The sequence below is a fragment of the Loxodonta africana genome, chromosome 14 (assembly GCF_030014295.1).
Source record: "Loxodonta africana isolate mLoxAfr1 chromosome 14, mLoxAfr1.hap2, whole genome shotgun sequence".
In the NCBI taxonomy this organism is placed as follows: Eukaryota; Metazoa; Chordata; class Mammalia; order Proboscidea; family Elephantidae; genus Loxodonta; species Loxodonta africana.
The window spans coordinates 36,405,557-36,431,380 of NC_087355.1; the positions used below are offsets into that span (position 1 = coordinate 36,405,557).

The 25,824-nt window shown below is 37.7% G+C and overlaps 1 protein-coding gene across 1 annotated transcript; it reads right to left on the minus strand.

Annotated features, from left to right (window-relative positions):
* Nucleotides 1-2,906: 2,906 nt before the first annotated feature.
* CA1 (carbonic anhydrase 1) lies at nt 2,907-16,278 on the minus strand. Its single transcript, XM_003408372.4, has 8 exons — nt 16,082-16,278; nt 13,507-13,567; nt 12,823-13,020; nt 9,956-10,074; nt 8,591-8,686; nt 7,540-7,602; nt 5,017-5,172; nt 2,907-4,327 (listed from the first exon to the last, which is right to left on the minus strand). The coding sequence occupies exons 2-8, from the start codon at nt 13,541-13,543 to the stop codon at nt 4,211-4,213; spliced, it is 786 nt and encodes a 261-aa protein (XP_003408420.1). The 5' UTR covers nt 13,544-13,567; nt 16,082-16,278; the 3' UTR covers nt 2,907-4,210.
* Between the last annotated feature and the right edge of the window lie 9,546 nt (nt 16,279-25,824).

Below are 25,824 nucleotides of genomic sequence, written 5' to 3' on the forward strand. Positions count from 1 at the left end.
GTTTTCAAATGTACGATCCAGTGATATTAATCACAGTCACAATGTTGCGCAACTATCGCTAACTACTCTTTGTTTCCATAACTTTTTCATCAGCCCAAACAGAAACTCTATATCCATTAAACAGTAATTATCTATTTTCCCCCTTCCCTCCAGCCCATGGTTATCGCTAATCGACTTTCTTTCTCTATGCATTTGCCTATTCTAGAGATTTCATAGAAATGGGATAATGCCTTATTTGTCCTTTTGTTTCTGGTTCGTTTCACTCAGCGTAACATTTTGAAGGTTTGTTGATGTCATAGCAAATATTAGAGCTTCATTCCTATTTATGGCTGAACAATATTCCATCGTGTGTCTTTGTTTTTTATGTATATACGACTTTGCATTTATCTGCGTAAGGGATGCTAAATTTTTTAATTAAGAGTTTGTATGATGTATTTAATAAAAATGACAAGAGGAAAGAGATGCTAATTTTATAGTTTCACATGCTGTAGCTGCAGTCAGATTGTTCGGACACCATGATAAAAGTCTCACTGGTGGCTTGTTGTAGTTGTTAGTTGCCATTGAGTTGGCTCCAACTCATGATGACAGAATAAAACTTTGCCCAGTCCTGCACCATCTTTTGATCATTGGTATGTTTGAGTCCGTTGCTTCTGCTATTGTGTCAATCCACCTCATTGAGGGTTTCCCTCATTTTTAAAAAATAGTTTTATTGTGTTTTAGGTGAAAGTATACAACACAAATTAGTTTTTCATTCAAAAATTTATACACAAATTGTTTTGTGACTTTGGTTGCAATCCCTGCAATGTGTCAGTAGCCTCCCCCTTTCTCCTTCCACCCTAGTTCTCTGTGCCCATTTGTCTAGTTTTCCTGTCACTTCCTGCCTTTTCATCTTTGCTTTTGGGCAGGTGTTGCCCATTTGGTCTCATATGCTGGATTGAACTAAGAAGAACCTTCCTCACATGTGTTATTGTTTGTTTTATATGCCCGTCTTACCTTTGGCTAAAAGGTAGACTTTGGGAGTAGCTTCAGTTCTGGGTTAGCGGGGTGCCTGGGGGCCATGTCTTGGGGTTTCTCCAGTATCTGTCAGATCAGTAAGTCTCGCTTTTTTTCTTTTGTGAATTGTGTTCTGCATTTTTATCCCCCTCTGTCCAGGACCCTCTACTGTGGTCCCTGTCAGAGTGGTAGGTAGGTAGTAGTTGGGTGCCATCTAGTTCTTCTGGGCTCAGGTTGGTGGAGGTTGTTGTTCATGTAGCCCATTAGTCCTTTGGACTAATATTTTCCTTGAGTCTTTGTTTTTCTTCCTTCTCCTTTGCTCCGAACATGATGGGACCAGTAGATGTATCCTAGATGGCCATTCAAAAGCTTTTAAGACCCCAGATAATACTTACCAAAGTAAGACGTAGAACATTTTCTTTATAAGAGCAGGGTTCTTAACCTGAGACCCAGAATTGACTTTGTGATGGGGAATGAAGGAAAGAGGTAAGTCCTAAACATTCCAAAATTCAATGCGAATTTTTGCACGTATCTGATTATGTACATTTTGGAGGGGGAAGGAGTTTCATAGATTTAATCACATATTCATGGGAGTCTATGACTACAAAATGCTAAAGAACCATAGAAATCAAATAGCCTGAGTTACAAGAATTATTAGGAATATCTTCTTTTGAGTCATGTAAGGAAAGCAAATTTAAAGAAGGTATTCTTTCTTCCCCTCTTTGCTCTAATGCTCCCTTTGATGAATTTAATGTTTTTAGAGTTATTTACTAAAAGTTACAGAAATGAACAGTTTAGAAAATGTCTGAACTCTCAGATTGGCAAAAGTTTGCCATGAATGTTCAGCATGGTGTTTCTGAGAGGGGATAAGAGAGAAAAGAGCAGGGAAAAGAAGTACCCTTCTACCTTTTAGCTTATGCTGGGCCCCATCAGCTGACATTGTTATTCTGGATGCCTAGAATCCCAATAGATTTGGCACAAAGAAGGTCAGCTGCCAATCATCATGGAAAAACCAGAGAATCCTTGCAGGACATTCAAATCCTCTACCTAAGTTGACAAGGGAAGAGGGCACACAGCAGGACAGTGAGTCGAGGAAACAAATGAGTCGCAGTCTCAAAAGACCCACTGCCTAGTCCACATATCTTCTCTCAAAGCTGCTTTTATCAGCTTCTTCAGAGAAATGTGGAAAGCCCAATAATGCACCTCATGAGTTCTGCCAAATACATGAAATTCTGGCAGACTCCGTAAGGGGAAACATGCTCCCTAGTTGGCATTTCGTTTAGGGATAAAGTTCGATGACCATCATATATCTTCTGTCACTTCTTTGCCCTTTGCTAAGGCTTACTGACTTACTGACTAAAAACAAAGTATGGATCATCAAGTTGAGTATTTTTTACTGTGAAAATAGGAGCCCTGGTGGTACAGTGGTTAAAGTGCTCGGGTGCTAACCTAAGTTGGCGCTTTAAACCTACCCTGAGGGAGAAAGATGTGGCAGTCTGCTTCCATAAAGATTTACAGTCTTTGAAATCCTATGAGACAGTTCTACTCCATCCTACAGGGTCGCTATGAGTCAGAATTGACTTGATGGCAGGGGGTTTGGTTCAGTTTGGACTGTGAAAGTTGTTTTTTTTAATTGCTCAACCTCTTTTCAGAAAATGTTTTAGAATATTGTAGACCCTGAGTACCTTTTACAGATTCTTTTCTCAAATTAAACTAACAACCCTCTTTCTCTGGGTCTCACAATAAGGTTGGATAAGTTTAGTATTAAGATCCTGTCAACAGTCCTTACACGAAATAAGATCATAGAGCAGGCATAACTGTTCCAGGCTTCCTCAATATTTGGCAACTACTATAGATTATTATTATTATTATTATATTAATAATACAGAGCCATATTACTTCTGCAAAGTATTTTATATTTATAGGATGCTTATGGGAGCAGAGATAAGGTGTTATTTGGGTCCATTACAGTTTTTTAGAGTGTTGTAAAAATATATATAACACAACATTTGCCAATTCAACAATTTTCAGGTATACAATTTAATGATATTAATTACATTACCACTACATTTTAATCAGGAGGATTCACTTAAATTTGGGGTTCAGAACTTATGTAAGTCTTCCTTATTAGAAGGTAAGGGCCCCAAATAAAATATTTCAAAAGGAATCTTTTGGTACGGTTTTAGGTGTATAAAATAAATATTGCCTTTACAGCAATCTGCTTAGTTTGTATTTTTAAACTATGATTATACTTACTTAGAGGTTTCAACTGAATGTGTGACATTAGATAAGATTAGGACATTAGAATGAGCGTGGGCTTTCTAATATGATTTCCCAGAAGAGTGAACTAAAGTAAACCACAAGACTCAAAACTGGACACAGGATTTGTAGAATTCTGATGTAGATACAGGTTCAGAAAGAATGAGCTTCATGTTAAGTGTGCGTCTAACTAAAACATTACATATTTCTAAGCTATGGTTCTAAGCCCACATGATTCTTTCAGTATTTGTCTAAAACATTCACTGCTGGGCTTTCTTCCAATTTTGAAGTGCGGATTTTCCATGCAAGCTAAATAGTTATAATAATGGGGAAAAAAGTGGCTCTAACTAATGAGAAGAGGAAAAGTAGAAGCAATAACCAAAAGCATCATTATCCTATCTATATAAAAATGTTTTTATCACAGAAAATGAAATGGTAGTTACGTTGGGCCAACATCAATAATACCAAATCCAGTTGTCATCTTAGCTGTATATTTGTCTTTGAGTAAGCAAATGAATTTCTCAATATTTTATCTCAAGCTACTCTTAGATTATTCCATTTGAGGCAAAATAACACTGCAAGTAAGGCATTTCAGATTTTTGAATGCAAATGGGGTAGAAATTTATTTTTTAATACACACTTTATTTTGGTTCCACTAAACTTAATAAAATAGAGAGAGATAGAAATCACTAAAAAATTATTCAGTGCATCTTAATAGCAGTTATGAAAAATTCCACAAGACAAATTTGAATTTTAGCACAAGTTTTGCAAGCTTATAAATTCCAATTTAAGTGTTAAGAACTAAAATTAAGGTTTTTTAACTCTACAAATTAAATTTGCAGCTTTGCTGTGTTGCTAGTATTGAAATAAATCTGGTTTTTAAAGAAGTTATTATTTTACTGGATTATGAGAAGCAGGGCTGTGTTCCTTGAGGGTGGATAAGCTTCCTTCTGGGCCATTAGAACGAAGCTCTCACTATTCTGCCTTTCAGAGGCTGGGGTGGACGGTTGTTGTGCTGTATGGGGACAGGTTTTTCACCTTCAACATTTGATAGAAGACTGCGGAATTGGGCCAGCTGGAAGGAAGAATGAAATATTTAAAGAATCTAAGCTATTAAAGCTACACAAAGCACTTTATTTCCAGTATATTTAGCGCTATTTAGAGAACTGAATTGAGGATTGCGGTAGTTTCACCAATGGGAAGGCGGGAAGCCAAACCTTCTTTCACGTATCTCTGAGGAGTATTGGGCTTAAATTTATCTGTGATGGGCTGGGTTAGAATACCAGCTTTCTCACTTGCCAAGTGGATAGCCTTGGCCAAGTGATTAACCAGCTTGGTGCCTCAGTTTCCTTATAGAGACTACTTTGTTTGATTGTTGTCAAGATTAAATGGATTAATACTAAGTTACTTATCATAGTGCCTGGCACATAGTGCGTGCTCAATTAATGTTGGCTATTAATAGGCTACAATGCATGTCCTGTAGATTTGTTATGGGAGTTGGCTGATAAAACAGATGCAAAGCACCTAATGATAGTAGTTAGCAATGGATAGTGGGAGTTCTCCAGCTGATATTTGTTCTGCACAAATCAAAGAACAGAATTATAAGGCACTGTTTTTTTTTTTTATACTCCTGTAGGCCTATATTAGAAATGAACTCCTCAAAAACCTAATTGAAATAATAATCTCATTCATTAATAATATTAATTGAAATGATATTTCTGCTTTCTACTCCTAATTCTCACTCATTCAGCTTTGATACTCTACCTGTTCTGAGCTGACACTGATGGTCTCCTTAAAGATGATCCAAGTTACGCTCTCATGAAGAGGGGGATGAGTCAAAGAGCCAGGGTAGGTCCAGTAATGCAGAGATGAAGGAAGGAGAGTAGAAGGGTCAAAATTTGTGAATGGGGCTCTTTTTCCCTGGAAGAAAAAGAAATGTAATGTATCATTGTATCATGATATAAAATATTTATATCATTTTGGGTTTAATCACATGTATATTTATAATACATACATATTACATTTGTAATCTTGAGGTTTTAGCTAAAGATTTAATTGAATTTTTTATTAATATTATTTCACAATTTGTGTGTTCATGGATATAAACTATAAAAGCAATAGAAGAAAAAAGACAGAAAATTTACTACATAAAACTGATTTTAACTAAGCAATCTTCCTCCTCCTCATTTGGCTGAAGATAAGCAAAAGACTAAAACATTTTTTTTTTTTTACAATTTATATTCTTTAAAAGATGTTTACTTTCCCCTATAAAACATTCACTGTGTCTCTGGAAATGGTGTCAGTTACTGTTCTAGCATCAAAGACACCTATTTACGTGCATGTTGGTTACATTTTGGTCTTATTGTATTTTTTTCCATTATTTTTTCTCATCGATTATTGTCAGTGTTTAGGAAATGAACTGATATTTTTATGCTAATCATCTGTACAGTCAACTTTACCAGAATTTTATATTAAGTCTATTTTTAGGTGATTGTTTTGAATTTTCCCATATGTCAATGATCATATCATCAGTTCATAAGGACAGTTTTGTCTCTAATTTGTCAACATGTATTCTAATATGTCCTCTTCTTTCTTTCTTTTATTGACCAAGACCTTCATTATCATGTTCAATTGTGCTGGTCACTGTTGGCATCCTGGTCTTTTTCCTGACTGAAATGGAAAGGCTTCAAATGTTTCACTATCAAGCTTGATGTCTGACCCAAGTTTCTAGCAGATACCCTTTACCAAGTTCAAGAAGTTTATAGAGAATGGGTATTGTATTTTATCAAACGCTTTTAAAACATCTAACAAGCTGATGTAATTTCTCATCTTTAATTGGTTACTATAATGATCTATATTAAGAAATTTTCTAATATTGAACCATCCTTTCATTCCTGGGATAAACTCTGCCTATTCAGAAGCATTGCTATTTTAATACACTTTTGAATTTGATTTGCTGTGAATGATTTTAAGATTTCTTTCAATTACATCCTTAAGAAAAATTGGCTCATGGTTTCCTTTTTGTGGTTTTCTTACCCAGTTTTTGTGTTAAGTTTCATTGAATTTTTGGGAAGTTTACTGTCTGTTCCCTAGTAGGGGATGTGTAATTAACACTGGTGTGATTGTTTCTTAAAGGTTGAATAGAACTTTTCCATAAAATGATCTGGGCCTAAAGTCTTCTTTTAATAGATAATTTAAAAATATCTTTTCCATTTCTTTTTAGTTTCTCTATTTAGTTTTCTAATTCTTTTTGAGTAATTTTTTGTATTTCTTGTTTTCCTAGAAAACTAACCATTTATCTAAAATTTCAAATATATTGGTATAATGTTATATATAGTTTTCTCTTTTAAAACTTTCTTCCATATCTTTGATTATGCTGCATTTCTTATTTCTAATAATTTTTTTGGTATGTATGCCTTTTTATTTTTTCCTTCAGCAATCTTGCCAAAAGTATGCCTTTTTTGTTGATCTTTCAAAGAATCCATTTTTCATTCTATTGGTAAAATTTTGCCTTGCACTTATTCATCATTTGTATTTTTTATTTTATTAATTTTTGATTTATCTTCATTAACTCTTTCTTGGTTGCTATGAGTTGGAATTGACCAGATGGCAGCAGGTTTGCATTTTCATTTGTTGTTATTTTTGATACTTATGAGTGAAGAGATTATCTTCAGTCTTTCTTACTTTACAATATAGCCATTTAAAGTTTAATTTTTCCTAGACTCGATACACGTTAGATTTATTTTGCATAAAAATGTGACAGTCTTCCATACCATAAAATAAAATGACAAATCTCTGACTTAAGATTTAACTGTTTACTTTTAAAATAGTGTAGCTAAGTTTGGATATATCAGAAAATCAATCTACTTTTTTGAGGTGATGGATGGGAATCATGGTTATCAAGCATTGCATACTCATGGTATCTCAAAAAGAATACCTTAAACTTCTGCATTTTTCTACTGCTAGAGAAATATAGATGTCTTCCTTCATGAAATGGAAACAAATTCACATTTTAGTTGGAGATAGTGTTAGTAAACACAAATGGCTAAGTAACATGTTCTTCTATAGACCCCATCCTGCTGAAATCAGTAAACAACTATAAATAAAGAAAAACAAAAGGAAACAAATCCCTTCTCAGAAGTAAACAGTATCTAAGTAGTGCCCTGATTTTCATATTGGTAGCTCTCTCTTCAGTCTTCCAACTCCCTGCTTCAAATACATTCTTAAATGGTTCCTGTAGTTCTGTAGATTCTTATTCTCTGATTTAAGCTAACTTAGTCAATTTACCTTAGTTTTAATTGCACTTAAGGCAGTAAGTACTTTCTGCAGCGTTGGGTTGGCCTGTCCAACCTGGAGATGAAAAAAATAAAGTGTGAGGTAAAGACCATTAAAAATCAAACACTGTTTAGCTAAATTTTTACATTAAAAAAAAAATCAACCCAGTAACTGAGGAAGGTAAAGTATTTCCTCTCCACTTTAGGAGATGGAATTTTGCACTATTTTGGTAAGTAATTTAGGTTTGTGTCTTTGTAAGTCCTTGTACTCTATAAAATGGTCATAAAAAAAGACATATTTAAAGAGCAACATATATAAACAGATATAAAAACAAACATCTTACTTTTAGTCTGTTGTATTAGTTACAATTGGTAAAGTGTACAGCTTATAATAAGGAGCCCTGGCAGCACAACAGTTAAGCACTCTGCTGCTAACCGAAAGGTTGGTGATTCGAACACACTCAATGTTTTGATGGAAGAAAGACCTGGCGATCTGCTTCTGTAAAGATTACAGCCTAGAAAACCTTATGGGGCAGTTCTACTCTGACACATGGGGTCAGTGTAAGTTGGAATCAATTCAACGGCATCTAAAAACAACAACATAGCTATAATGAGTGCTCAATAAATGTTAAGTAGAGTTACTATACTACTAAAAGTTCCTTAGTTATTCCAGCAGATCCAGTTTAATAAGAACTTCAGGGGTTTTCCTATAGAGACCGAGCAATATCTGCTATTTTAAAAATCAGTGGAACCTTATTTACAGGAAAAAAAAATCCTCTTAATATTTCTTCCCTGATGAGATATTAAATTGAAAGTTTCCTGAATCTATGAGGTAGAAAGAATTTAGAAGAGCTGGTAAAATAGGAATTCTTTTTCCCCTTGCCCATTCTACCGCCATATGAAACTTATTTCTCTCTTCAGAGGGTGAAGTAGAGAGAAAAGAAAGCAACAAAGTAGAATGAGAACTTTCCAAAAAGAAAGATTCCTGTATCTTTTTGTCTTATGTCATTTTATTCTGAGATCTGATCAGTATGAAGTAGTCTTAGCAAAACTCTGTAACTCACCTTCAACAAAGCACCAATAATTGCCAAACCATCAGCCTTGGAGGCAGCTTCAGCAAAACTGGAGTACTTTTCGGAATTCCAGTGAACTATGTGAAGCTAAAATAAAAATAATAATGTGGTTAATTAATAATTTATACCAGTTTAAAGACAGAAAGTAAACTATAACTTATCTTGTTAATACATGAAGTTGTTTTTGGTTTTGATAGATAAACTTATGTGAACATTTATCCAGTGTTCTCACTCTTACGAAGCCTTATCTGTGTGCTGAGCACAGTAGGCAGGTTGCAAATCAACCCTGGAACCAGTAAGTAAAACCTCTTTTCCCATAATATTGTAACTATACATAGTTTTCTGTATCTCTCTCTAGTATGAAAAGCTCAGGTTAACTAGTTTTAGGACAAAAATTGGAGTAGTTTACTCTCATGTGAGCAATTTCTTGCTAATTTTATGAGAAGGGGTTCCTGGACTACCTGGGAGTACATATGTATTAAGTTCTTCCCTTTCAATCTCCAGTCCCTCTGTTGACAGTTTTATATAAATATTCCAGATTTTTCTATGGTTATACACACAATAATGTCTTCAAATAGACCAAACAAACTTCCATGTGAGGGCAGGTCAAGAGGTTGTTGAGTGTTTGCACACCAGGAACCCTGGGCCCTCATCTAGGTGTGAGTTGCTCTCAGTGCCCATTATTATTATTTAGCTTAAGATCTTAAACTCGTTGCCGTCAAGTCGATTCCACTCAAGATCTTAAAGAAAAAAAAAAAAAAACCATTGCCATGGAGTCAATTCTGACTCATAGCAACCCTATAGGACAGAGTAGAACTGCTCCATAGAGTTTCCAAGGAGTGCCTGGTGGATTCAAACTGCTGACCTTTTGATTAGCAGCTGTAGTTCTTAACCACTATGCCACCAGAGTTTCCCTCAATATCTTAGTAGAGACCTGTTGAAGTGTTCCAGTCTAGCCACACCTGTGCTACAGGCGTGTCCAGGCTTGAACACACAAGTAAGAAGGGAGTGTGGTGGGTTCCATTTTGGGTCAGGGATTTAAATGAAAGCAACATTCTTGAGGGTTGTCTTGATGTTGAAGTGACAAATTTTGAGGCATTCTCAAGGGAAAGGTGGTTCTTGGGCTCAAGAATTTAGGTCCAAGGTTGAACTACCTCTTTCCAAATGAAGGTTTTCCCACAGCTGGCAAACATAGTGTGTCTGTCTGACTTTGATACTAATAGACCAAGAGGGTTCCTTACAGGGACAAAGAATGGTCATTTTTGGAGTCATTACGATGGGGTCTTAAGTGATGTGGGGAGCTGTTTCTGGGAGTACTCAGAGTGTAATTATCTCTCACTTTCTAAGTTACACTACCTCTCCAGAAAATTGTTCTCCATCCACTGTGTGCTCGGAGCCATGGTTGTCTGCACTGCCCCAGTGAAAATGGAACTGGGAGAGCCTGTAGCTTTCAGAGAGAGGGCCGCCTTTCAACACTGGAAGAAAAAGGGAACTACTATTAGCCTTATGAGCACAAGGTCCAGCTTATCTTTGTATTTAATATAAACTAGAATCTTTAATGAAATTGTGTTGAAATGAAAGCAAACGCTAGTGCTGAGGTTTTCATCTTTCCTTATTTTTTCTCCACATCCATGATGATAGCAACCGTATGCATGGTGCAGTCTTGACTGTGGCATAGATAAGATAGTCCATGTGTTATTCATGATTCCCAGCACACGAGCTGTTATTTGACCTATTTCTACTTCTAATAAAGCACACTGGAAGGTAAGTGAACTATATTATTATAGGACTTCCCTTGAATCTGCTTTAATTTGCAAGTTTATTCATGCTTCATTCAACAAAGACTGAATAGGCAGCATGCATCATAATCTGAGGTAGTTTATTTTGAACAACGAATTAGCCATCATGTACTTTATAACTGCTCAATAGACAGCAGTGTGCCTGACTATGTGGTTAAAAACCTCTGGCCAGGGACCAAGAGAGTGTGAGTGAGGCCATTTTAAAAAAATTTAACATTGAACTATGCAACCATAAAGAACAATGATGAGTCCACAAAACATCTTATAACATGATGAATCTGAAGACCATAATGCTGAATGAAATAAGCCAGTCACATAAGAACAAATATTGTATGATCCCACCTTCATAAAAAGACAAGAATAGATATATATATAAACAGACCATTGTTCATTGGTGGTTTCAAGGGATGGGTGGGAGGTGATGGGGAATCACTCTCTAGAGTGTAGATACTTGTTTTTGGCGATGGGAGAAGTGGCACGGAATGTGGGTATAATGAGCACAGCTATGATGCTACCAAGATGCACAGAAGAGAAAAGGATGTTTGTGCTAAAGAATATGACATATAATTTGGCAACAACACCAACGATAACCAAAAAATTACGTATGTAGGTGTATGTAGGTGTATAGGCATACATATGTGTGGGTAGGTAGAGGCAAGTACATATGTGTGCACAGAAAGAAATATCACACATATACAGATATGTGTGTGCATGCATATATATTCACAGAGGATAGAGTTACAGATAATTCTCAGACATAACCAAACACCTCACAAGAATGGTTTTCTGGGTTTGAAGGCTTAGGACCTTAGTCTCACAGAACAATTCAGTCAACTGGCATCACAAAGTTCACGGTTTGCATTCTAGGGAGATGAGCAGTGTCTGGGGTTTTAAAAGCTTGCAAGCAGCCATCTTAGATACAACTACTGGTCTCTACTCATTAGGCACAAAAGAGAAAGAAGGAAATCAAAGCCTCAGAGAAGAAACTAGTCTACAGAGCTAATAGCTAATAGGCAACATGAGCCAAGGCCTCATCTACCCTGAGACCAGAAGAACAAGATGTCGCCCGGCTACCACTACTGATCATTTTGATCAGGGCCACAATAGATGGACCCTGATAGAGCAGGAGAAAAATACACAACAGAACCCAAACTCTTAAAAAATCTAAACTTATTGGATCAGTTGAGACTGGAGGACTCCCTGAGAATAGCGCCCTGGACACTTATTTAAATCTTAAACCAAAACTATCCCTTAAGGTTATCTTTTAATAAAAGATCAGATTGGCACACAAAAGAAAGTATATTATCCATGAATGTGATGCTCCACTAAAAAACCTTTTATATGAGACCAAAAGGTCAATAATTACTCCAAAGATGAGAAGATAGGGGGGCAGGGAAACTAGAGTACTGGAACCAGAACACAATTAAAGAGAATGTTGACACGTGGTGAAAAATGTAACTAATGTCACCAAACACTTTGTGTAGAAATTGTTAAAGGGAACCTAATTTTTTATGTAAACTTTCACCGAAAATGCAATAAAATATTATCAAAAAAAGAAAAAACCTTGAGATTTTGTATGATGAATCTATTCTAATATAACTTTACAAACTTTTCAAAAACATTAACAGTGAGTAATCACGTTGTCTTGGGGAGTGTATCCAATCGTATATTAATTCAACACACATGATACTAAACCTAATTGAATGTTAGTAATAGGCATAGCTCCCAAGGTGCCTAAAATTTAGACTCAAAACCTTTTGAGGCATCAGAGTTGACTTAAAGGATTGTTACTCAATAAATTATTCAATAAACATTTAGGAAAAACTTATTATGTAGCAGGGAATGTGCTAGATTCTGGGGCATAAAGATGATTCAGTTATTAGTCTAGTAGGGAGATGAGACACTACTTAAGTATACTGATGCACAAAACTGTCCCACGTAACCTTTATGCAAGACTTATTTGCTTGATGGTACATGAGCATTTCACAATTATAGAGTCATTTTTCTGGTCCAAGGGGGGACAAAAAATTCTTTAGCCCTGACTCTCTTCCATATTGTGCTCTTCTCCTCATCCCAATTAGATAATATTTGCCTTTTCAGTTTTTATGTGCACCGTGATTGGTTTATTTGACCTTTTTGGAAAAATACTGTTTATTCAGAGAGGGTGAGCAAGGATAAACATGGGATGGGACAAAGTGAGCATAAAGAAGAGATGAGATGGTGGCATTGACCCAGAACCCAGTTTGAGGAGGTGTAAAAAAAGACTGAGATAGGAGTTCTAAAAATTATCTTTACCAGGAGTCCAAGGTTATGGCAATATCACACACACACAGACTTAAAATGGGCGTTTGTGTCAACGCCTCATTCTTCTAATTTCCCCGGTAGACTCTAAGACAAAAATAATCACAAAGGTCTTTGGCTCACCTGATCGGTTGTCATTATCCTCAAAAGTTACATGGAACGAATGTCCCACGTTGATAATTTCTTTGGCTGTGGCTGGATTGTAGGAGACACTGATAGGTTTTAGAGCAGTGTCATGTTTGGCTTCACTGGTTTTAATGTCAATAGGAGACTGGTTATTTCCATTGGCGATGGGGTACAGCTTGGCCCATTGCTCAGGACCTATCAGGACAAATGTGTGATTATTATCAAAAATTTATTAAGTGCTTGATTCCAAGTTTTAGGCATACAGCTACCTGTTTGCTGGACTGTGACATTCTGTTTAGCTTAATGGGCATTCAATGTTGAAGATGCCCCTTTTCTATACTATACTATAAAGCAGTATATTTGTCAACACTAGTAATACAGGTTCATACTCATAGCCTATAGGTTAAGACTATAAATATTTTATTATTAGCAATAGATTTCTAATAGTAAAATCTATCTATTGAAGGTACATGAAGGAATTTTGCTTTTGGAAAATATATTTTGTAGACAACCATACCAAAGAACAGCTGCTAAGAATACATGTAAAGATATTACAATTATTCAAAACAAATAATTCAAACTATTAACCTATGACTACAGAGCTATTTTGAACGCTTAATACCTCTGCTACTGAAAAGAGAATAAGCTATTATCTCTGATCTATCTGAGCAGAGCTCTTACCATTTTTGACATCATATCCCCAGTCAGCTTTTGCCATGGTCTTGCAGTTAGTTTTCTTTTTCTGAAACAAAGATAACACCTGTAATTACTGACGGTGACCGTGCATGCAGTAGACACCACCACTTGGGGTTTTTATAGAAGTTCCCTGTCCTTTAATATGCTACTATTTCATCATCTCAGCCTATAAGGAAATGTGTATATGTAAAAAGAGATGTTGTAAAAAAAAGTTCACAAGGGTCATGTCAGTTTCATTTTTTTTTTTTTTATATTGTAAAACAGAAATAGCGAAATCTTAGTTTTTATAAAACCAAGCCCTGTCTCTCTCATGGTATTAGAATATGCGGCTGAAAACTATCACACACCATTCTTTGGATTTTCTAAATTACCCATGACTTTGTGCACTTGCTATTTCCAATTCTGCCCTTGCTGGATACTTTTAAGCAATATTACCAATAAAACCAAACCCACTGCAGTTGAGTCGATTCTGACTCATAACGACCCCATAGGACAGAGTAGAACTGCCCCATAGGGTTTCCAAGGAACAGCTCTTAACCACTATGCCACCAGGCCTCCTAAGCAATATTAAAACAACAGTTAATTAATAAGAAAAATTTGCATGTTTATAGACTGATCTGAACTAGCATCGCGACATTAATTTAACATCAGATAAAAAAGTTACTGATGGTTTGTAATATGTATAATTCAGAATGGTGCGTTTCATAAACACACTCAGGATGAGAACAAAGTCCATTTTGGAGTAATAATGGAATTCATACAAAAATTAATTAATATTTAAATTCAGGCCCAATGTTTATTTTACACATTGAATGGGTCTATTAGTGCAATTGTTCAGTGCTTGCTTGCTAACTGAAAGGTCAGCTGTTTGAACCACTCAGTTGCTCTGAGGGAGAAGGACCTGGCAATATGCTTCTGTAAAGATTACAGCCTAGAAAAGCTGTGGGCAGTTTTACTCTGTCCCATGGGGTCACTATGAGTTGAAAACCAACTTGACGGCACTTAACATAAACAACAATACAATCTATAAAGAATTTTCATATTATTTTACCACCACAAAAAAAAACCTTTAAAGTAAGAATTATCATTTTGTAGTTGACAGATATTGAGAGACTTCACCACAACTATCAAAAAACCAAGAAGCCAAGACTTCGGCCTCCAAGTTCATTTTCTTTCTTCACTATACCTCCAGCAGATGTGACACTGGGTGAGCTATGAGACGGATGATCCCTAAATCTCCTTCTATGCCCACAATTTTCTTAAGTCACATTTAAGTCCACACCAGGGTGAGAACTGCCACTTGTTGAGTGATGAGAAGGTCTACAGGGCTTTTCAGGGAGTCAAAGAAAAATGATTAGAATGTGCCCACATTCTTGAGGCTCTAAGTGTACTCAAAGGAAATGCAACCAGAAAAATAAACTTCCATAGTAATCCTTTTTTCATGCTAGAAAAAGACATATCTCCATTCGCACTGTAGAATCATGAGCTGCCTGGCTCCCCGAGGGAAGAGTGGGATGAGAAGCAATTTTTAGCAGTGCTCACCAAGGACATGTTTATTTCTTTGTAGATCAGAATAGCCTGCTGCTTCATATGCAGACTGGACCATGGCTCATGGACATTCACAGAGCGAGAAGAGGTTTTGTTGGTAGAAGGAAAAATCTTTTAAAAGAGCTTTATCTTTTAAGGTAACATTTATTAAGCGACCAATATGTATCAAATGCCATGCTAAAAACTTTACATGCAGTATTTCACTTATTCTCACAAAAGCGTTCCCATGGAAGCTGATTTTTTTATTTTAACATTAAAATCTGTTTTACATCCAAAGAAATTGAGGCCTACAGAGGTGAAGACACCTCCTCAGAGTTACAGAGCTTGGAAGTGGCTGTTTACAGTCCATAAATCTAGGGCTTAACAGTAAGTCTAACTACAAAGCTTCTTTTCTTTCTTAACCTTTACAGACAGACCCTTCCACTGTCAAAAAAATGTCCTTTGGCCTCCTTTTGATTCTATTTTCTGGAAGACTTGCTTAGTTGATCTGGACTGGTCTGGCTCAACAGTCAAGATTAATTCATCCAGACTTATGACCTCAGGCTTCACCAGAAGCTCATGGAACAACAGTACAGGCTACTCTTGGCCAGGTAATTTGTCTCTTAAACCTAAATTCTTTGTCAGAAACCACTGTAATCACTATATTGACCAATATATTTGAAAAAAGACAACCCCTTTTTCATTACAGGATAATTCAGCACGTAAATGTTTTAACATTCATAAAAAAAAATATGAGATGGTAATTCACTTGAAGTTTTAGGTACACAATTACTTTAAACCCTTACCATTACGACCCTTTACTCCATTATCTACCCAGGGTGTGTTTGTGTACTCGGACAAGCAGAAAACTATATAGAGAAAGGAAGTAGAATTTAATGAGTATCTATGATTTAGGCTCTGACACCTTGTTTTATCATCATATGATATTAGGCGTGATTATAGGGTCTCTAAATGGTAGGGCACAACACAAAGACACTTGGATAGATGAAAAGCAGAAATCTTTGTTACTTACAGCTCCAAATGAGAGAAGGCAGTCAGGCAGTGCCAAACAGGCTCAGTAAACTGGAGACGTTGGAGATGGCTTAAGTATGGAAAGCAAAGTGGGGTTAGCTAGGTAGGCAGGCTCCCAGTGAATTGGCTAATTTGAATAATTTTGTGAGCTCTGGGGCATAAAAACGGTTCCCAGTCATTTGATATCTGGCCCCAGGGCGATTAGGGTGGGTACATAGTGGTCCCAGAGTGTTAGAGCCTGATAGAGGAAGTAGTTGAGGTGTAGACTTAATCAGTTGCTGTAGAAGAACTGATTGGCCTCTAGCCAGGGCCTCAAAGTTAGGTTGAGCCAGCACTAAAAACAAAACAAAAACTAGGTTACAATTGACTCCTTGATATCCTGACAACAGCTTCGAGTTCAATTATTTGTGGTATCTGAGTGGCCTGAATAGTAGGGGAGTAGGGCATAGTTGCTCTAAACAGCATAGAAATCGTTAGATTATGACAGTAAAAATAAAGAACCCAAGTAAAAGCCTGAGAAATCCCTGAAGACTGGCTTATAGCCACGTTCCCCATTTGGTGTTATCAAAGAGAATAAATTAGTTATGGCAGGATACTCTAGAAATACTTTGGTTGAATTGTGGAGTGTGATAAAGGTGTAGGTTCAGTTTTTGTGATGATGATTTTGTGGTCCAAGCTGTGTGTTGGAGTGGCCACTTGACCAATGTTGTTACCTGCGAACAAAACAAAGTACTAATAATGCTACAAATGCCTCCTTGATTACCTAATAAAGAATTAAGAGCCAATGTATCACCAAAAACCATTTTTGTGAGGGTTCTATGGCCTTGATTAAGCAGGTCTAATATTTGTTGTACTTTAAGAAATGTGAAATACTAGATATTTGGACATTCATAGGTTAGTGTCAATGATTTTGATTGTTGAGTTAGAGTGATGGTCCCTGCAACTGTCTTAGCAAGTCCCAAAGTGGTAGAAAGTCCCATATTATAGATATGACAGGGACATGTCAATGATATTTGGCTGGAGTGGGGTAAGAATGATTAATCTTTACATAAACGGGAAGGCCAAGAGAGGCTGGAACTAATCAATGCGGTTTGTGGCTTAGGGGTACTGGAAGAGCAAATTAGAGGGGATGAGAACCCTTGTCTACTGGACCACAATATAATCTGGTGGTGTTATCTTTAGATTGAAAAACTGGGAATTACTAAAGAACGGGACTGAAAGTAGACAGTTGATTTTGCTGGGCATATAGTAAGGGTTTAGAGTCATCCATTAGGTAGCTCATATGTGCTGTGTATTGAGGAAACATAAGAACAATTACCATTTGCCATAGGGAGTGCCCGAGATACAAGGGAAGTAGCAGTTTGGAGGAGGTTTTAATTTCCCAATATTTTCCATCTCTGGGCCAGGTATCAGCTGGATAAATGTTTGGTGTGGTATATTTGGAAGCAGATTAATGGCAAATTCAAACAGACAATCAGTGCATGAGAAGCTAGTTCAGTTGGTTCAGTTAAAAGAATATATATGTATGTTGGATGCCTGTGTACATATTCAAAGAGCTTTGTTGATGAGCTTGAATTTCATTTGCTATGTGGTCTTTTGGAGGATGAAAGGGGTAGTCACTGAAAGGATAGAAGAGACTAAGGTGGGGCTGTGGATGCTGAATAATGAGGAAGAAGGAGGGAAAAAAATATGAAGGGAAATGAATGATTTAAGCATTGGGAGGCCAGCAGAATTCTCCTCTTATATCTAGGAAAGCACATAGCATGAATACCTTGGTAAGGTCATCCTTTACGCTGGAGGAAAAAACAAAACCATTGAGAACTGTGTTCCAAAGAGTTTTCGATGGCTGCGATTACCAAGCCTTTCTTCCGAGGTGCCTCTGGGTAAATAAGAACTGCTAACCTTTAGGCTAGTAGCTGAGCACTTAACTTTTTGTGTCACCTAGGCAGGAGAGGTGAGTCATATTAGAGGGAATTTTAATCTTGGAGGCATTGGACTTGGCCCAATAAGGGCTTAACATGGTACAAAGTAAAATTATAATCATGGTGAGGAGGGCGGGAGGACTTACAGTTTTATCAGTACTCACTCAAGGTGATGTGGGTCATATTTTTGAGGCTCTATGGTATTTTAACAGGGAGGAGCCACTTGTAGAATTTGAAGACAATGTTGGATCCAGGAGCTTGATTTGCATATATGTTTTCTGGGTGCATAGCTAGCAAAAGTGATGGTGGCATTCACGATACTGCCATGATTGAACATAATCACTGGAAACTGCCTGGCACAATTAAAGCCTCAATTAAGGTGGCCAAACCTAAAAGCTCCCAGCAGTCCAAGGTTTTGCCCAGATGGGTGATGATAGGGGATTCTGCTGCAAATAGGTTTTTAAATCACATGGCTTAATTTGGGTGCATGTTAATAGGATATTAGGTTGCTTGCCAATTAAAATATCTGTGACAGGTTGGAGCTCCATTGTTAGCCTGTAGGCAGGCCCTCCAATTTAGCCAATTATTATCACTCCTTTGCTTCAGTTGTCTGGTGAGGTCTTTGGATTGCAGGGCTTGCATTAGCCGAAGTTGATGGCATGTGAGCCTCAGCATTTGCCATGTTTGACTTTAACAATGGCTTATGTGGAGGGTTGAGCCTCCAGATTACAATCAATGAAAGCACCAGAGGAATAGTAACAAGACCAAGAGAGAAAGGTATGAAACTTCATCTTAAATGCTTTTTGTTGTTTGATGCTTCTTTCCCTCTGGCATGAGTTATCACCAAGGAGGAATTGTCTGGTTTCATCACGGTGGATTAGGGCGTTGGTTCCATCATTATTTTCTAGTGGAATTTTCATTTACTCTGTGGAGTTGCTTATCTTCCTTCTTGGTGGTCTATGGAAAGGGTCCTGGAGCAATAATTTTAATTTCCTGTAGGGGATCGGAGGGGGAGGCTGGCTCAATCATGGATCCCTTATAACCTAAATAGTGTGGAATGTTTCTAGGTGTTGGAAATTTAGGTTTGAATGGGTCACAAATGTGCAGGTGCCCTGTCAATCTACTGTTAATGGTCCCAGGTGTGTATGAGCCCTCCATTTGGCCTGGGATGGGGTCGAGATTGAAAATCCATGTTCTTGGGAGGAGATATTAGTGAAAGGTTTCCAGTCTAGAGAATCCTCATAAAGATGAAGATGAGATCTATCATTGTTAGCTGCCATCAAGTTGGCCCCCCCTCCCGCCCACCACACACTCATGGTGACTCCATGCACGATGGGATCGGACTATTATGATCCACAGAGCTTTCATAGGCTTATTTTTCAGAAGTAGATTTCAAGGGCTTTCTTCTTGGTCTTAGTCTGGAAGCTCCACTGAAACCTGATCAGCATCATAGCAACATGAAAGCTTCCACTGACACACGGGTGGTGGCTGTGCTTGAGGTTCACTGGCTGAGACTCTAACTTGGGTCTCCTGCATGGAAGTTGAGAATTCTACCACTGGACCACCACTGCCCCCCAAACTGTGATATGTCCCCCTTTAAATATAGAAAATGGCAATGGGAAGGCTTGTAAAAATTAGTATGTGGTATAAGCCTGTCCAAAAATCTAGAATTAAGAGAAATTAGGCCTCAGGGCAAAAATGAGGCCCAATTATAAGTCTACTTGCTAGACTGGAGTTTAGAAAGCAGTTGTTTTTTTGATACTGTTACGTCTCTCAGTTAAACTGGCTCTGTTACTGCAATTTCACGAGTTAGAGCCACCTGCCACAAAGAGCCAGTTCTTGAGACGGGGTGAGGTGGGTAGCAAGAGCTTTATCATATATACCAGTAAATGGAGACAGAGGGGAATGATCTCCTAAAGCTGTCTGTCTCGAGAAACTGCAGTCCATCTTGGTGGGGTTTTATAGGGAAAAAGGGACATGGGTTTGAGGAACTTGTGGAATGTCCATTCTCTTTCTGTGTCGTTAGGGTGATTACATCTCAAACATCTGGATCTTTCCCTGCCATTATCCCATCAGCCCAGGGGCTGACTGGCGCCATCCTGATGAGCATCATCCTGTTTGACAGACTTAGATATCGCTTGTTTTCCCATGGTCCTAGGGGAAACACTGGTTAACATTTAACTTTTAGAGGAGCTAACAGCAAAATCACACTTGGAGACAGAGACAAGCTACGGAAAGGAAAAATGGCTCAGGTTCTGTTCAAGATATTGCTGAGCAGCCTGTTCTAGCTCCCTGCAGTGATATGCCAGATGACAATTCCATTGAATAACCTGTTCCAAAGCCCATCGTTTTGCTACATATGCTGCAAAATGGGAACTCTGATCTGAATCAGTACTGTCAGGAGTTCTGAAGGGCTAGAATGGTTTTAGTAAGGCGAGTGATTGGCGTTTTGGCCACAGCAAGTCCAATAGGAAAGGGCAGTAGAAGGCCAGTGTAGGTATCTGCCATGGTTACAGCATAACATGTGGCCCCTGATGAAGGGGGATTCAGTCCATCAACCTGCCATCAACTATAGGGGACTATTTCCCAGAGGAATATTGCTGTATCTCATGAGTTGCCAATGAGTTTGATTATTGTCATTGGTAGGTGCCGTCAAGTTGGTTCTGACTCATAGCGACCCTGTGTACAACAGCACAAAACACTACTCGGTCTTGCACCATCCTCACAACAATTGCTATGTTTGAGCCATTGTTGCATCCACTGTGTCCATCCATCTCATTGAGGGTCTTCCTCTTTTTTGCTGGCCCCCTGCCAAGCAAGATGTCCTTCTCCAGGGACTTGTCCCTCCTGAGAACATGTCCAAAGTATGTGAGATGAAGTCTCGCCATCTTCACCTCTAAGGAGCTGCACTTCTTCCAAGATAGGTTTCTTTGTTCTCCTGGCAGTCCACGGTATACTCGATATTCTTCACCAACACCATAATTCCAAGGCACCAACTCTTCTCCAGGCTTTCTTATTCATTGTTCAGCTTTTACACGCATATGAGCAATTGAAAATACAATGACTTGGGTCAGGCACACCATAGTCCTCAAGGTGATGTCTTCACTTTTTAACATTTTAAAAGGTCTTTTGCAGCAGATTTTGCCCAACGCAATACATGGTCTGATTTCTTGACTGCTGCTTCCATGGGCATTGACTGTGGATTCAAGCAAAATGAAATCCTTGACAACTTCTATCTTTTCTCCATTTAACATGATTTTACTTATTGCTCCAGTCATGAGGATTTTTGTTTTCTTTATATTAGGGTGTAATCCATACTGAAGGCTGTAGTCTTTGATCTTCATCAGTAAGTACTTCAAGTTCTCTTTGCTTTCAGCAAGCAAAATTGTGTCATCTGCATATCGCAGGTTGTTGATGAGTCTTCCTCCAATCCTGATGCCACGTTCTTCTTCATATAGTATAGCTTCTTGGATTATTTGTCCAGCATACATACTAAATAGGTATGGTGAAAGGGTACAACACTGACACACTGATTTCAAACCACCCTTGTTCTGTTCAAATGACTGTCGCTTGGTCTAGGTACAGGTTCAGCATTAGCATGATTGTTCTGAAATTCCCATTCCTCACAATGTTATCCATAATTTGTTATGATCCACACAGTCAAAAGCCTTTGCATAGTCAATAAAGCACAGGTAAACATCTTTCTGGTATTCTTTGCTTTCAGCCCAATCCATCTGATACCAGCAATGATATTCCTCATTCCACACCCTTTTCTGAATCCGGCTTGAATTTCTGGCTGTTGCCTGTCCGTGTACTGCTGCAACTCTTTTTGAATTATCTTCAGCAAAGTTTTACTTGTGTGTGATATAAATATTGTTCGATAATTTCCTCATTCTGTTCAATTACCTTTATTTGGAATGGGCACAAATATGGATATCTTCCAGTAGGTTGATCAGGTAGCTGTCTTCCAAATTTCTTGGCATAGTCAAGTGTTGCATCCTTTTGTTGAAACATCTCAACTAGTATTCCATCAATTCCTGGAGCCTTGTTTTTCACCGATGCCTTCAGTGCAGCTTGGACTTCTGCCTTCAATACCGTTGGTGCTTTCTATGCTACCAGTTTGATTATAGACTGTACTATTATCAATAGTCGATTTTGCCATGGACTGTGTTAGAGGAAACCCTTTAGTTTTGGTCCACTTCATTAGGGAAAAGATTCCCCAATGGCCAGAAGCCTCACAGGCCCCAATTGCCAGCAGCACTAGCAACAAGAAAGGCCAAGCAAGGAAAATTTGGGCTAGTTTATTAGCTTGATCATTGAAGTGAGCCTCAGATGTGTTGGCCTTGGTATGAGCAGAGACAGAGGAGACTCAGATTTTTAGGGGAGGATGCACCAGCTGCTGCTACATGGACAACCTCCATAGCTCTTTATCCTGGGAAAGGAAATTGCCCTTTTTCCATTGGCTGGACCAAATAGCAAGACCGTTGGCTACAGCCCAGGAATCTGTAAAAACGTGAACCAACAACCCTCCATCTTGGACATCTGGTATAGCAAGGGCGATGGCCTTTAATTCTACTCATTGGAACAAGCATTGAGTGCCATTCCACAGGAGGGAGTTAGCACTGGCTGAGTAGAACACGACCACACTCCAGCGAGTTCCATTGTGGTAAAGTATGCTGATTCCTTTTTCTCCTCAGACATTTGGTCCTAGGGTATTCCCATTTTGCAATGGGTTCAGGCAGTGGGGACACCACTGTTGTGTCCAAAGCCTTGGTGGTCAAGGACCTGAGGATGAGAGAATCCACATCCTCTGGTAATTTGGAAAGATCTTTGGTGTCAGGTCTAACCCTATCCTGAAGATACCATTGTCCTACTGTGCTTAGAGCGCTGCAAGGATAAACAGTTTCCCTGGAATCCAGATTTTCCCTAAAATAAGGGAAAATGTATAGTGACAATCATGCTGCATTTTTCACTATTAAACTTGGTATGATTCTCACACTGCTCCCTAACTTCTCTACCCCTGTAGAAATGGTATTGTTTAGAGTGACCAGATATACCTATTTCCAGTGGGGAAGTGGGCCATGGATAATTGTGCTAGTAGCCTGGACATTTCAGAATGCTCAGCAGAGACTACGCCTACCCAATTGCACAGATCTGAACCCAGAGGTGTAAGGCATCTCACTGTTTCAGCATGTGAATGAGCTTTGCTAGAGGTGAACTCATGTTTGTATTTGGAACGAAGTTCTTAGTTCTATTAATGGCAAGAATGAAGTGACCTGTCTGTGTCTGTCAGTCACTACAGGAAGAATGAGAACACTGGTCTTTATAAGTGTAAAAAAAAAAAAAATCGAACGCTTCATAAGTGTCGAAATTTAACTTTTTAAATGTGATCTGAACTTTTTCTTATTTTGAACTTTTGACATACAAATTTCAAAAAATCCCCCAACTTTTATTACTATAATTTAAAAAAGTTTTCAACTTTGTATTTTCTGTCTTGGAACATTTTGTTTTTGAGGGCAATTTCTTAATCCACTAATGAATATTTTTTATTGACAACCAGGTAAACTCTTTACATAGATAACCATATTTTCAACAACATGGTGGTAATCATGATTTCTTATAATTTCATGCTTTTGAAAAGATTACTTTTTTTTTGCCAATTCAACTTTTTACAGGTGTACAGCTTATTGACAGCAGTAATTAGCTGTGTAGCCCTACCCTTAATCAATGTGATGTTTCCGTCATCATAAGCCAAAACTCAGTACTTCATAAGCAGTAATCCCCCTTTTCCTCTCCCTCCTGCCCCTAATAACCACTAATAAACTTTGGTCTCTATACATTTGCCTTTTTTTGTCTTATTACATGGGAGATCATACAATATTTGTCCTTTTGTGATTGACTTATTTTACTCAGTGTAATATCTTCAAGTTCCATCCATACCGTAGGATGTAGAAAAGATTAAATTTTAAATATATCTACTTTACTGTAACATTTATTGAAATTACTGGTTAGAAAGATATACTAAAAACATACTCTGAAAAAATTGCTTTGTCAGTTTTCAAGCTAATGAACAGAAACTTCTTATACTGGAGGATGGATAGCCTGGGCAGGTTAATGGTACCATTTTCATATCTATCTTTAAAACTGAGCGAATGCTATTTGCATCTTATCTTCCATAATTGGTGAGGGAATTAATGAGCCCTTCCACAACAGATGACATTATTAAGCAACAGTTTTCATCTAAAAATAAGATAACATGCATAATGCTTTGTAAACCATAAAATATTGCGCAAATGTAAATGATCAACCTGCACTTAAAAAAAAAAGTTCTGATCTTAACTCTCAGGTAAATAGACGGTTATATAAAACAAAATAGTTCAAGTGACGGCATGTGGTCTCAAAATCAAAAATTGCATAACAGAAGCCTGCCTGCTACTGATTAAACTAAATACCACGTGTAAATATGAAATGAGATAATACCTCAAGTGTAAATATTAAGGGAGATGAAGGTCAGTTTTCTCAGTCATCTTGCCATTCTATTCAGCTGCTAACCAAAAGGTCGGCAGTTCGAATCCACCAGCCGCTCCTGGGAAACACTATGGGGCAATTCTACTCTGTTCTATAGCATCGCTATGAGTCAGAATCGACTCTATGGCTATGGATTTATCTACGTAAAATAGAGCCTATTTAAAAGTAAAAAAATGTTTCTGCTGGTTCCCTTAATATCTTGGTTATCTCCCAAATCCTTTCATCAGAGACTAGATTTCTAGAACAGATTTGCAATTGAATATGTCATTTCTTTATCCAGTGTTTCTTAGTTCATAGTCTTCAAGATTACCTGCCTCAGATTCACCTGGAAATGCATTTAAAATGCACGTGTGTCTCATCCAATCAAGTTTGTAAAATGACCTAACGCATTTGGATGGCCAACAAATATCAAGCTGTTCTGATAAATATTTGTAGCTCCATTAGAGGTGTTGGGGGGTTATATATCTCCATCCCCACACCCTAATTACCAAGAGATATGTTTCAGTCAAAGGAAGTCTCCTTCCAAATTTCTCAACTGTACATGTATTATTGAACAGGCACAAAACATATAACATGTGTGTGGTTTCAGGAGATTCAGCTGCAAGTGAGGTTCATCAATTAGCATTTTGCATGAAGGCTCACTCCAAATTGGCTTCTATGATATCAGGAGTGGTGATCCCTGTTGTTGGGAAGGCAGCTGAGTCCAGTGAGTCCGTAGACTCACATCCTATACCAATGGCATTTGAGTGCTGGACTTGCTCATTCCTGTGTCTTGTTGATTTAAAAGCTGTAGATCCTGCAGGTTTTTCACACTCACCACTGTCGTTATCTACTAATTTCATGCATCCAAAATTATTTCTAACATCTCTTATGGTTAATAACCAGCTTTTTGGTGTTGATTTAGCAGCAGATAGGCTAAGTAGCTGCTTCTGAAAATGTTAAGTCCTGGTTAGGATGCTATTAAGGATTCCTAGTGTTTAGATTGTGTGAACAAATATATATACTGAAGGAAGTATAAATACAATGCCTCTTGACCAAAACTCCTTGCAAATGAGGCCTGGGAATAAGTATTTTTTTAACTCATTCTCAGATGATATTTTTAAAACACATTTGGACATTTTTATACTTTTCTTAGGCCCTGAATGCCATCTTCCTGACATGCTGAATATTAGCAGCTGCTTCACAAAAAAAAAAAAATCGCTGCTTTTCTAAATTAATCTTTTTTTCCCAACAAAGTTTCTAAATTTCATTTTAATGTATTTACTGGTACCTAAAAGAAACTCTTTTGTGGTCA